The following is a 13,710-nucleotide window of genomic DNA, read 5'->3' as shown; positions in this document are numbered from 1 at the left end:
AAAAGTGATGAATTTCTTGGGTTCAATTTCCCAAAAAAAAAAAAAAGAGTTCGAGAGAGGTGAGAAGGAAAGGCAGAGAGGTAAACCGAGGTCGTTCATATTCGGCTACCGTAAAGGGGGGGAAACGGGGAAATAAAAAAGAAAGAAGGAAGAGGAAGTGCATGTAAAGCGGACGCTCTGTGTTCACTGTAAGAACGATGTACGCGAGTAAAATGTGTTGCCCTCTGTGTGAAGTATTTCATGGCGCAATTGTTAACGAGGCACGCAAAGAGTTCCATGTTGATGTCGAAGTATGGCGGGCTTCCGTACGATTTGTTCGATACCTCTTCGACATTTGTTGAGAGGTACTGTTCTGCCTTGAGTCCTTTGATGGGCGCATCCGCTGCCAACTACGAATGTTGATAAACTAGGAGTGCACCGTATATACAGTGCACCTGTATATACAGGGCGTCCCAGCTAAATTTATTCAGAGTTTAAAATATGCAAATGTCACGTAGCTGCACGGAACAAATGTAAGGTTGTTTGCTTCCGCTTGGAGATACCCAAATGATTTTTTCCATTCCGCCTAACTAGATAATTAGGCTTGATTAATTAATGAACTTTTCAAATATTATCATTGGATGAAAAATGTCGATGAGAAAATTGTAGAGCGACATGAAAACTCCTGATACAGCTTTCTGTTGCTCAATACGTGCTATTAAAAGTATTTCCGAACTTGAAAGAAGCTCGCGAATACACGCAAAGTGCCTCGAGCGTCCAGTCGCGCTCAATGTCGCGCTTTGAGGATAGTTTGCAGCAGTTCGGGTCGCAGAGGCTACTCGCCACGCTGCAAAGGAAAACACATGCCAAGTACAGAGTGGCTAGCATCGCTATCAGCACTGCTATGTTTAGCGAGCGCACGTCAATCTTTATTGTGTTTTTCGCGTCAAATATATCGAATATTTTTTTTTTATGCAAGAAGCTTTAGTTACCATAGGTACGAGCGTAATTAGAGGTTACATTTCTGTACTTTTACAAAAACCAAACACCGCTGAATGCGCCTCTGGCGGCTTCTGTTAAAAACTCGTTATTGGACGTGTGACATAACTTACTTGACGTCGGACTCCCTAAGGAAGTCTCGTGCTCCCTTAAAGAAGTTCGCAAGTGCCCGTATAGCACAGATATAAGCACTGTTCGCTCCACTTTGCCGAGTGCTTGTAGCCTCTATGAGCCATTGCATTTTTCGCATGCTCACGGGGGTATGAGCCATTGGCGATGATAGTTCTTGTGTGCGGACACGAAAATTCTATGGTACCCCGGCCATATACAGCTCCGCTGTAAAAGCTTATTAAAAGCTGGAAACTGACTTACGTCAGAGTGCATTCAGAATATGACGGAGAAAGTCCTATGTAAACAATTGCTTACTTGAGCATGTTTTCGTATTTTGTCTGTGTTCATGTACAATTTAAGGCATGTTTGGCCTGTGTTGTGGCATTATACGAGTCTTGCTACCAGGCTAACATTTCCAGCTACAATTAAAGCTTTCAGGTGCGTTTGCAGCACACTGCACGACCTAGTTCGGTGACTGGCATCACCAGTGACCTAAAATTAGTAAGGGAAGACAGCAGACCCTCACGAACCTAAGTACACTTTTGTTTCATCCTGAAGCTCTGCTTAAAACGAATGCAATTTTATTCAAAATACTGTTGTAAATGTAATACCAGGCTGGCACCCATGGGGCTAAAACAGGCTAAAGCCAGCTATTTCTGAAGCTGTCGTCTCTGCGAACGCAGCAAATAATGCACTCCAGGCAGTGAACCAGTTTATGACAGTTTATTGAACATGAACAATGTACGTCTACGACCATGGGAAGACGATGTATGACTACTGCCGTTTTATGAATAACATGAACAAGATAATTTGGTTGGAGTGGTTGTAGGACGTAAAAATTGAATCCAAAAACACTGAATTCTGTTTATTGCTTTCCTTGGGGCTCCAAACAGCTTTTACATTTTAAAAACATCGAGGCGGTCGGGTACTCTAGGGCAGTACTTTATAGGGATTCTCATTTTCTGTTCTTGGGACGATAAATGGACTTTTCAGTGCGGCAATTTCAGTGCACACACAGGCTGAGACATATTCTCGGAATTAATCCTCACAAAATATGGCCCCCAGTTGATTGAACGAGGAAGGGCACTCTGCACAGAACTTTGTGCTTACGAGAACAAACGGGAGGCTAGTGACTGAACAGCTTATTTACAATGAACAACAAGACATCCACAGAAACAAGTTTGTACTGCACCTCAACGTCCGAGGCATGTCTTCTGGACAAGAAAACGTGCGCCAAAGACGAAGGGCACGGATCACATGGCAATAAGGGATCGACTTGATGCGAAGAAAAAAATGACGGAAAGACATTGCGAGGGAATGAGTGGTGGAACATAAATTAATGACGAGGCCCCGAAAGGCTGTGTATTTACAAAAGTGAGGTGCAGATATCACAGTCATAAGTAGCCCTACGCGACAGCCACATGCAACGTATCAGCGCGTCCCGTTTGCGCGACGCATTAGCCGCGTTGGTGTCGAAGCGTTCACATAAGATGAAGCTGTGTTCGCAAATTTAGTTTACGCACAGGTAAATGGTAGTTCTCATTACGAGATAAGCTGGCCTGCAAAGTCAGAAAACAGGGTGGCAACAGCATCACGGAAGCTCGTGCGCAAGCTCGCTCCGACTTCATGGGCTTTGACAGCGTCTGATCTTGGTAAACGATCATTGCATCGAGTTCTAGAAAGGTCTGCGGTAACAGACACCTTTGAGAAATCTTGTTGCGGCTAAATTCCCAGATAAGGTAACGCGAAAATATGTGGCGTCACACTGTTGTGCAGGCGCCGAGGTCACGGCGTAGAATAATAATAAAAAAAAAGTTCGGCATATATTCTTTCCATCGGATGAACGCAAATACATTTGAAGGAATAATGTACTAATTTGCTGTTGCCCTCTAGCGTCCCTTTAAAAAAAATCTTTCAAAATTCTGAGGTGCCTTGCCTATAGGGAACATGCTGGACGTGAGACTTCTTATTTAGGGACCTGAACGTAACTGCGCGAGGGTGTTGGCGTTCCGGCCTCAGCAAAATGCGGCCGCCGCGGCCGAAAACGCATGCGTTTTGAATGCATGTGTTCCTCCGGGGCTTTTGTGCGTCAGTTTTATGCCTAGTTCTTTCTTTTCTGGTTAATTCTTGTTTAGATATGATTTGGTAAGCAGTGCACTTGAAAACACGCGTTCACACAAACATAAGTACGAGGATTCATGTTTCTCTGAACGTGGTTACCTTTTTTTTTTCACGTGTGCTGCACAACTAAACCATGGATTAGCAACTAGGCTATCCGTACCTGCTTAACTACTTGGCTTTGATGTTCTTGTTATGTTTATACTATCATTGCAGGCAATTTCACTGCAATAATAAAAATTTAAAGAAATAAGCCTTGGCTCAAGCAACAAGTCAGCTTTCTTTTCGCAATAAAATGAAATATTCGAGAATGTCATGGGAAATTAATTAATATAGTTTTGGGGGACCCATTTAGCGGTATACACTGACTTGTAAAGGTTACCCTTCAGCGTCCCTTTAAAATGCGCACCAGAAGGTGCTCCGCTATCGCCAAATGCGCTCCATGTGGCTGACGCCTTGCAAGGGGCGTTGAACGCGTTCACCGCCACGGTAGTTTAGGCCAGAGGCACGCGCAGTATGTTCATGGGGAAAGTGCCGTCGGAGAACTTGAAGTGCCTCTTGTCGTAGAACTTGTGCAGAGCCGGACTCAGAGGGTGGCGATCCCTGAGGTGCAGGAAGTGCACTTCGGGCTCGTTCGTCGTGTGGCCGCACTCCTCGCAGACGTAGACTTTAGCCCGGCGCTCCTTGTAGGCGTACTGGTGCTGGATGCCGTGCACCTTGAGCGTGTGCGACTCGAGCGAGCAGCGCTGTGTGAACGATTTGTCGCACATGCCACACTTGTACGGGCGGACACCTGTGGCAAAAAAACAGGCAAGTTGTTTAGCGATGGGGAGCCTAGCAAAGCACTCCACAGATAGTTCTACTGCACTAGATGGTTTCTGTATTAGACCCCTCCCCCCCCCCCCCCCAATCATGCTACAGCGTTACACGGTTAGTCAAGACTATAAGTCGCGCAATTTGCTGCTCCCCACAGTCAAGGTTTTTCCATAGGCAGTTATAAGCCCATTAATATCTGGAGAAGGAAACAGCGCTAAGCCTGAGGTATAAGGCAACGCCCAGTGCTTGTAATAATAATTCCACGCGACATTGTAAGTAAGACCAAGCTAGCCCAGAGATGGCAGTCGAGTTCTTACCGGTGTGCGTTCTTGTGTGGCGCTTGAGGTCGAAGGTGTCGTTGAATCCTTTGCCGCAGAAGGTGCACAGGTAGCGCTTGAAGTCGCTGTGGCACTTCATGTGGCGATTAAGAAGCCGCTGCAGGCCGAAAGTCTTGCCACACTCTCCGCATGAAAACCTACGAAAGAAAGGAAGCAACGATCTTTAGATGTAGCTCGAGCTACGTTACGCCTGCTTAAGCCCGCCTTTCGCGAAGCACGCAAAAGCTGACACTGCTGCAACAAAGTAGTTCACTAGTGCCACTGTCACACGGACCGCCCGAAAGTTTCTCACACGCCATTAGGCTCTACAATTAAGGCCAAATCGCCGGACACGTGCAAACCATTAATGCGTCGCATAATGGTTATAGCTCAGCTTGGATGTTTCGTTAAGGAGTGCTACAGATCGCAGGTCGCTTGAACAATGCTAGCGCGCCCGCCGCGTGAGAGTGGCACAAAGCACAACCAACAACGCAACTAACTTGCTGATCTGAGGCCTCGCTGCTGGCTGCTGATGCTGCTGCACCGGCCGCTGCTGCGGTGGTGGCGGCACAGGCGGCTGCAGCGGCCTCTGAGGAGGACTGAGAGGCTCCACTGACCCAGAGCTCTGGTTGCTGCTCGAGTCGTGCGACTCGACAGCCGATGATGGTTGCTGGCCGCTGTTCCGTCGGCCGGTCTTGTTGATGAGCGGGTTTTTGATGCCGTGGCCGCCATTGACGAACTCGAGGGGCAAGTCCCCGTTCAGGCCTAGCCGCTGTTGCAGAAGGCCTAGCCTGGCCGTCAGCTGAGCGGCAGGCCTAGGGGAAGCCTCGTCATCGGACACTGCCTTCTCGGAAACGGCTGCAGACATGACTTCCATGGGGCGCCGCGTCAGCTCCACGGGAGACGTGGGTGGCAGGTAGTGGGGGTGCGCCTCGGGCGAGGCGGCAGGCACATTGATGCGGGCGTCCAGTGGCATGTCCATGGACGTAGGCGCGATCAGCGGCCGAGCAGACGGGTAGCGGGAGATGGGCGACTGGATCACAGGAACACGCAAAGGGCACGGGGCCATGGGCCGCGGGTCCTGCTGCAGCGGCACGGAGTGCGACGTAGGATGGGCTCGCGGGATGGCCATTCTACTCAGGAAGTTTGCGTACGCGATGGACGTGGAGGACACCTCCGAGGAGGAGTCCTCCGAAGACAGGTACGGTTCATCACTGCTCTGCTGGCAGCCCTTGTCGCCTTCGCTCGACGATGGGGGCGTCGGCGGAGACACAGGCGGACTGCTGCGGTGACTCATAGGAGGACTGCTCCGCTGCCCGCAGCTGGAGGCTGGCGATCCCAAATCTGCGCGAAAGAGAATAGGAAGATCACGTGAGCACACTGGCACAGCGCAAACACTGCATGGGAAGACAGACAGCAAATGTGCACGATTGGTGAACCGGCGTTAATTTACTCTCTTGCGTGATACCTACGGCTCTTATTCACGGTTCACTCCAGTGCAAAGTTGATGAGAAGGCGTACCTCGCAGATTTTAGTACGAAAATATTCCATCGTAAACATAAGGGTTTTGCACATCCATTCCATGCGGAATTCTGTCCGGAAAGTGCGGTTATAGGACGAATTACAAAGCGGAGCAGCACCCAATCTTGGCATCGCTCGTGGGTGCCAGACTCCCGCGGATTTCGTCGCTGACGTTTATAAACAACGACGGGAAATGCAGGCGATATTGAGGAAGGTATTTCCGCTTCCAAGAATGGGCCACGAGAAGCCAGGGGCATCGGCACGAACGCGACTGCGCGCTGGCAAAGAAAGCTTTTTGTTAATGGGACAGCCCATACGTGGAACCGCACTACGAGGGAGGGGGTCAGAGCCTGGCGGCCATTGAACGCAAACAAAAGCATCGCGTGGCAAACACCCCGTGGTCCCGAAGCGCGCGCCAGAGACCGTTCGCGGAACGCGCTCAACGATGCACCGGCGCCTTCGACTGGAAAAAATGCAAAAAATCCGGATACGTCGAGCGGGGCGACGACGCGCGCGTGGACAACAGCCAAGAAAGCAGGCAGCAAGGAAAGCACTCAACGGTCTGGCTGTTTTCCCCTTAAAGAAAGTGAGCTGAACAGGGCGAGGGGGGGCAGCCCCGGACCGGCTCCGTCGCCAGGGAAGCGACACACCGGCCGTTCCTTTTCTTTTTGTGCCCGCTGCCCGTTTCTTGGAGATCCCCGCGCACGATGGAGACAACAAGGCTGCGAACAGCAGACGAGAGCGGTACGGAGGGGCGCAGACGAGTGCCACAGTACTCCCGCGAGCGAGCCCCGCAAGTCATTAAATAAAGGACAACGGTACCAACCCGAAGCTTCTCAAGAACGGTTCTTGCCGGCTCGCGTACAGCACACCTCTGTATAGTTGCCGAAAGAGAAGCTAACCGGTTTACTTTCTTTTGGCACAGCTTTAGGGAAACGCAGCAAGGCCCGAGCTCGAAAACTGCGCCACGCTGTTAAGATGTCGCTGACTAGGCGGCACACTCTGTCTCTCCCGAAAACAGCAGGCTACGAACCGGGAGAGGCAAATCTTTTGGTGCGTGACGAGAGCAACCCGTATAGAAAAAAAAAAAAAGAAGATTATGCGTTAAATAGGAAAAATAAATGACACGTTAAAATTAAAGGGCAGAGTATAATTATCTATCGGGAATCTTAACGCGACGGGCACGAGTCGTAAATCACAGACGCCTCAGCCGTAGCGCTCAAGGGATGACGGTCGATCCACGACCGATCTCCACAGCAGAGGTGAGACAGAATGTTTAGGTGGCGAAAACTAAGGAAAAAATAAATAAAAAGAAAACGATGCAAGTTGTTAACGAGGGTGCCAATAAGCGCGGCGGCGCACCTGGCAATAAAGAGCAGGGAAAGAAAGAAAATGTAAAGAGAACCAACGCCCCATTGAAGGCAGGCGGCCACGCCGAGAGTGAAATGAGCATCCAAGAGCAAGAAAAGGGAGGAGGATCTGGCGGAAGAAGCGAAGCGCCGGGGGTGCTGCATCGTAACCCGCTTGGCCAAAGCGAACAAGCAGCGGGCTTCCTTCCTCAACCGCTGCTCACACCCGCGCGTTCCGGCCGAGGGGCATTCCAGCCCACCCTTCTTCCACCTGGAGAGGAAGGAGAGCGCGAAGCGGCGCTCTCCTTCCGCGAACGAGGCAAGGCCGGCCCGCTGCTTCGGTGGCGGGCAGCTGTAGAACGACACTGCGTGGCCACGGTGGCACAGGCAGTGCCTCTCGAAACAGTGGGGGAGCGCAGCGGTGTAACGCGCGCGGGCAGCTGGGGTCGTCTCGCGGAGAGCGCGTGCCCGCCTCAGCAAATTGCTTCCTGGTGCATTTCAAGGGCTGACCGGTTGGTCGGACATCTGCGCGTGCCGTCGCCGCTGTTGTTGTCGTTCCTGTGGGTCAGTAAGTTACCGAGCGCGCCCAGGGTGGGCTCGATACGGTGGCCTTTTTCGGGGGTCGGGCCTCGAAGATGGGTATCGCGGAGCTGCTCAGCCACTTTCACGCCACCCTTCCTTCGGTCAGGTAAAAAAGGAAGGTAAGGTTCCCTTGCCCGACTGACGAGAAAACCGAGCCGCAGAGGTCAGGGTCGAGAGTAATGTCGACTTTGTACGCAAAGGAAGGCTTTGTGATTTCAAGCCCGTATATACACACGGGGAGTTTCGCCTCGGCAACAAGAGCTCGAGTCACTTTCGCTCGTGGTTCCCTGTGTACGCTGGCTAAATGCGTCAATGTGTGGTGGATTCGACCAGCACAGGGCACCAACGTTTTGGCCAGAGAGCATCGCGCTTCTTAGGCGTCGTATATTTAATGCCCATTCTGTGGCCCTAGCACAAGTGTAATCTGCAAGCATAACTTGAAAAATAGCCTGTCTTGTTCCTTTGCGCAAGCAGCAAAGAGTGAGGATGTGCCAGAATGGTTTGTGGAAATAAATGGTCAACCTGGCCGGGCCAATCAGCCAAACGTGCAGCAAACTGCGGGATTAAAGAATAAGAGAAACAAATGCGTTCTAGTAGAGGTCGCTTTGCCTAAGAGGAAGATTAAGCTTAAAGAAACTCAAGCTTTCTCCGGACCAACAATGATTTGCCCATTCAAACACACGTGAAATGGAGGAATGCTTTCACCTGAAACTGCTTGACTGATTGGAATGAAATGTGCTGAATGTGAAAACGTTACACAGAAAAGGTGACTAATTCAAGCGTCCCGTTTTATGGCTTCGTAATCAAATCGAGGTAACAAAATATGGGTAATTGTCTATGCAGTTATTTTTGCATACTGCGCGCAGCTCACCTTGGTTAAAGTGCCTTCTAAGACTTCGTCTTCGTGGAGTATACCCTAGGCTGAACATTTGTGCACATACCCTTTTGAACCTCCGTAGAGCATTTCTTTCTTGATATCACTCTTCCCTCTTTTACAGTTTCACTTTGTAAACTCTATGTTATGTTAAAGGGTAACTGACATAAATTTTATGGCTTCTCAGTCTTTCTTTTGTGTTAATGAAGCTCTTGGGCCTCAAAACACAAGAAACAAATTCTGGCAGGCCTCGGAACGACCTAAATAATTTACTCTAATAAATGTTCAACGGACCAGTTTGTTCCGTTTAACAGGAAGTGTACGTGTCGTGACGTCATGGCTCAGTAGCTGGTCACGTGGGAGCATGACATCGTACACTCGCTTGTCTGTTACGCTTCTAACATCGGGCCGCGCTGTGAGCAGCAGCACAGCAGAAGACCGAGCGGACGTCGCGATGTCCTGCTCCCACGCGATCATCTACTGAGTCATGACGTCACGACCCGTACACCTCCTTTGAAACAAACTGGTTCATAGAAAAGCTATTATAGTAAATTATTTAATATCGCAGATTTGTCAGCATATTTCCTAGGGTTTCAAGGTTGTAGGTTCTTCCCTCAACCCATTAAATGAACAGTCGAAGACGTCATGCCGGTTAGTACTTCACCCACTGCTGGTACTCCGCCTGTAGTCTAGCAGAGCTCCACAATGGCATCTCTATCTTACCATTTCTCGTTTACGCGGTTGACCAGATTACGGAAAGAAAAAAAAAACAGATTGGGGCGACTGTTCACGTCGGCTCAACGGAATTCGCGAGCAAGCAGCAGTGACCTTGTATATTTGATAAGAAAAACCGTATGTTACACGCGCCTGCGGAGCGATTGTTATCTGTTCCAGAACACTGACCTCTTCCTGGAACAAGACTCTGTACGGCTGTCCGTGTTATCATATAAACTAAAGATAGCCGGACGTCGGTCTTCGCAGTGAAAAACAAGTCAAGGCAATGCTTTCTTTGCTTCCACAGCGCACGAACAGTATTTTGGTAATCAAATGAATTCTTTCACAGTGCTCTAGCGGCTGACTTAAACAAGAAACCTAGAATGCAAAAATGTAACTTTCAAGGCCTCGAAGGCCCCCTAAATTCCACGAACTATATAGAAATCACCGTTTTTTTTCTTTCTTCGGAGGGGGGGGGGGGGTCTAAGCTAAGCTGGTAAGCTATTTAGTTGGGGTTTACTTTCGTGGTTGTGCATTAACACCATGCTTAGTGGTCATTTGGTAACCCCATTTTTCGTATTTGTGCAATAAAATAAACCTTCGGCGTTGTTGAACCACGGTCTGTTTGTGAGCAATCAAAAATGTTGCTTTCATATTTAAAATGTCATAGCCAAAGAAGAAAGAAAGACGTGATGAAATTGCATCCATCAACTATGTTCATAGCTAAGTTACTTTACCGTAACCAAGTGTTGTGAACCATCACGCTGACTGTTTGAACCATCTTGTAACGTTTCCACAAGCATGCAGTTTCTTTTACAATGTCCCAACCGACCGTTTTCTCACTTAGGCTCGCGAAGACTTGTTAGCAGCTTCATCATAATCAGGGATTTTTGTACACGCATTCATCGAACTGAGTAGTCGTGCAACACCGCCATTTTTATATCCGGCTGTGGTTGATCAAACCACCGCGAGGTGCCGCCACTGGCGCAGCTCCTTCCGGCCCCGTCTAGGCCACCACGTCTCCAATTTCTAGTTTCTTGCGATATTTGCACACCAACGACAAACATCTGTCATGCCATATGTGACATTTTGATTACTCCTACGTAATGTCAGCTCCGCGCACGAGTAGACGGAGTGATGAAGTCGGTGTGACGTCACGAACTTCACGGTACTTCCGCGCATGTAGCAGAGGAACCTGTTGAAAAGTTGCTAGTTAGTGTTCTGTCTGCCTTTCGCGTACAATACTATCAGGTCTTGTATTCGATCATCGAATACACTCAACCACACGTTGCCACTATGACATTTTGACTGGAAGATACTTAGGCACCTCTGTAAAAAGATAATTACGTGATAGCGAAATAGCGATATTTTAGACTACGCGCTTGCGCCACACTACTTGCACCTGCACAGCCGGGCGAATATAGGAACTTTCGACCAGTGCAGCAACGACGTACCATAAGTTCAAGTTTACAAGCCACGCAGCGAACGACCGACCCATGGCTGCTTCCAGTTTCAAATTTAGTATACGGTCCCGCCGCGCGGATCCGCAATTATACAACTTTGGCCCCGCCGGGGTTTCGGTCTCTCGGCCATAACGACCATTCCCTTTGTGTCGCGCATCGAGAACAAGAGGCCCTAGGAGAGGAAGGACCTACACGAGAGGAGAAAGTCGTTAGCGCATCTTACGTCAGTGCTCCTCCTTCCCCAGCGCAACGACAAAAAAGTAACGGAAACTGCGCCGAGCGGCGCGACAAACGCAACCTGTCACGCCGCTCGAATGCAGACAGGTTCCCCTCCCACTCGGAATGCCTCGCAAGAGCGCGCGCCGAGTGAACGGTCGGTGAGAGTGAGTCCGGCCTTGGCAATGAACGGCTACACTTTCACCTTCCTCCGGCGGCGAAAGGGCCGGGCAAGCCGTTTTGCGTTGCGCCAGCGCCAACCGGTTTGCCGCAGCAGCCGAGCATAGTGGACGACGGCGCTTTCTTTTCCGCGCCCCGCCGCCGATATCCATACATGACCCGTTGGCCGCGTGTAGGTGCGCGGAGCTCGCGAATCAAACGCCCGTACTTGGACGCGACGCAGCGTGCTTTCTTGGCTGCCCGGGGCAGACAGATTGCCTGCCACGGCTCTGCCAGTGTCGCAACCGATTTCTTCCACCTCCTTACACCTCACTCCCCTTGCTGTGAACTGATGAAACGATTCTACACGCGCGTGCGAAGCGGATGCGAACGAGGACATGGCAGGAACCGTTTTAGCGAACAACCCAACCGGAGGCGCTTTTTTTGCCGACTACAAAAACACGCCGCCGCGTTTAAAGTACACCAACGGCGAGCAAGGCGCTAAAGAAACGGTTCGGCTGATAAAGTAGTACTATTGCGCGCGCGAAACTTCTCACCCAAAAGCTTGGGAATGTTTACCCGTCAGTACGCCGTCACCCACTACGAGCGGTCCACAACATTAATTTCAGGAAAACGGATCCTCCTCTCAGAAACAGATTCGCTGCGGACCGCTTCACCAATGCCTCCCCCACGTGAGTCGTTAGCATGCACGGCGCGAAGACGCAACCGGTGGTAAGCGGGCACAACCACACGGAGGAAACTGACCCTCTCGTACATATGTATAGCGGAGCTCGTAACGGACAGCGGTTTCGCAAGACGCACGGACATCTGGTGCGCGCCCAGCGAAGAAACACCAGATGCGGGCCAAGAACCGTTAGAAGAAATGGGGGAGGGCGAATCAGTACGATAGCTGCTGCTGCACGATGACACGCGCCTCGACCGTTGGCGAAGATAGGGCCTTGCCACGCGTTTGATTCCGAGACTACGTGATTGCCCCAGTCTACTTACACACGCAACAGCACTCGGTAAAGAGAAGTGCCCGGGCATCGCGGTTGCGTCACGTGTTTACCGCCGCGTGTTTTTCCGGTGCCGCGCCGGCGGCACCAAGGGCAAGGGCAGCTCGCTTCCTAGTTCAAGGAAAACGCGGCGCGCGGTCCTCAAGGTCCTATCTACGCCGGTCCGCTTCTCCTATCCGCCGCGCGACGCACCCAAAGGATTCTTGTTTCCGGGCTACGCCGGCGGTCCGCCAGCGCATCGTCTATTCCACGCGCTCCTACGAAGAACATCACCTAAATGTGGAACACAGTGGCAGCGCGACCGCGTAATTTTTTGCGATGCCGGTACTTCACGAGCGACCACTTTGCATTCCAGCGAAATCGCCGATTACGAGGAACGCGCTCTAGAAACAAAAGCCACTCTTTCCGCTGGATGGCTCGTCTTCCAACAGCAGACGAAGGAAGGAATCCCAAACAGACGTGGGTGAATTTGCATTACGCTGCGCAATCACCCAGAGTCTTTAGTATGCTTAGTTATCCTTTATGCAGATGCGTGCAGATGCATAAAGTGTGGCAGAGCACTGCTAGCTAGACCACGTTTGTGGTCTTTGGTAGCTTCCGCCAAACGTGCTAATCGCCAAGTCCGGAGATTGCGATCGTTTGAAATTAGTGCAAACACTCACCGATGACGAGGTTCCCTTGGTACGGCGGACATGTCGAGGTGGTCCGTGACTGCGTCGGTTCCTGTGGGCTCGGCGGGGGTGTCACCGTAGATGAAGTCGACAATGCGCGCCGCCGGTGGCTCCGAGGCTTTCGCACCAAGAATACTTTGGGCATGCTGAACGCCGCTGTTGGTTAGTAATCCAGGTTTGTCGTAGAAAAGCGCAGAGCGTGCGTAAAATCCCAGCGCGAAGTGCAGCAACGTAACGCACTAGTACGGCGCTGCTCTATGTAGTTCCGCGGCCAGACTACGCCAAGTGCGCACGGAGGGGGCAAACGGACACACGGCTGGAACCTACAACGTCCAACCACTCTCTGCGAATGTGGGCTACTGGAGTCGGCTAGCAAGGTAAGCGAAAGCGGCAGCTACGTCACGGCCCGGGTGGCGAGGGTGAGCGAGCGGGTGAGGAGGTGTCTGTAGGCACTTGCCCACTTGCCCCGCCGCCGAGGGCAACTTTTTTTTTTCCGGCACCGCCGTTGGAGGGAGAGAAAAATGCTCAGCAGCGGAGAGAAAGGGCGAAGGGGTGGACGACTGGCGCAGGAGACCCTTCTTCGCTTCCTAATGGCTGTTCATACCGGCACAACAGAAAGATCGAGGAGGAAAGGGAGGGAGAGAGAGAGAGAAAGGGGTGGGGGCAAACTTTGCGCATGTGCTCTTTTTGTGTAGCTTGTCACTAGTCGGTCAGTGACACGTTTCCCTTCTTTCCGGGCTGAACGAAAGATGGGGGAGATTCTTTCGGAGGTCCTCCAGACTTGGCCTATGTGCCAACGGAATCC

The 13,710-nt window shown here is 51.0% G+C and overlaps 1 protein-coding gene across 2 annotated transcripts; it reads right to left on the bottom strand.

Annotated features, from left to right (window-relative positions):
• Window positions 1-1,796: 1,796 nt before the first annotated feature.
• ovo (transcriptional regulator ovo) lies at window positions 1,797-13,328 on the bottom strand. Of its 2 annotated transcripts, none has more exons than XM_075688234.1 (4): window positions 12,897-13,328; window positions 4,958-5,684; window positions 4,341-4,498; window positions 1,797-4,000 (listed from the first exon to the last, which is right to left on the bottom strand). In XM_075688234.1, the coding sequence occupies exons 1-4, from the start codon at window positions 13,048-13,050 to the stop codon at window positions 3,702-3,704; spliced, it is 1,338 nt and encodes a 445-aa protein (XP_075544349.1). In that variant the 5' UTR covers window positions 13,051-13,328; the 3' UTR covers window positions 1,797-3,701. The 2 variants fall into 2 exon arrangements, with proteins under 2 accessions (XP_075544349.1, XP_075544348.1); XM_075688233.1 differs by having other exon boundaries at window positions 4,841-5,684; window positions 12,897-13,324.
• Window positions 13,329-13,710: the final 382 nt, after the last annotated feature.

This window comes from Dermacentor variabilis, chromosome 4 (genome assembly GCF_050947875.1).
Source record: "Dermacentor variabilis isolate Ectoservices chromosome 4, ASM5094787v1, whole genome shotgun sequence".
Lineage (NCBI taxonomy): Eukaryota > Metazoa > Arthropoda > Arachnida > Ixodida > Ixodidae > Dermacentor > Dermacentor variabilis.
Note: the sequence above shows the minus strand (reverse complement) of the source record. Positions and strands in the feature narration are given on the sequence as shown.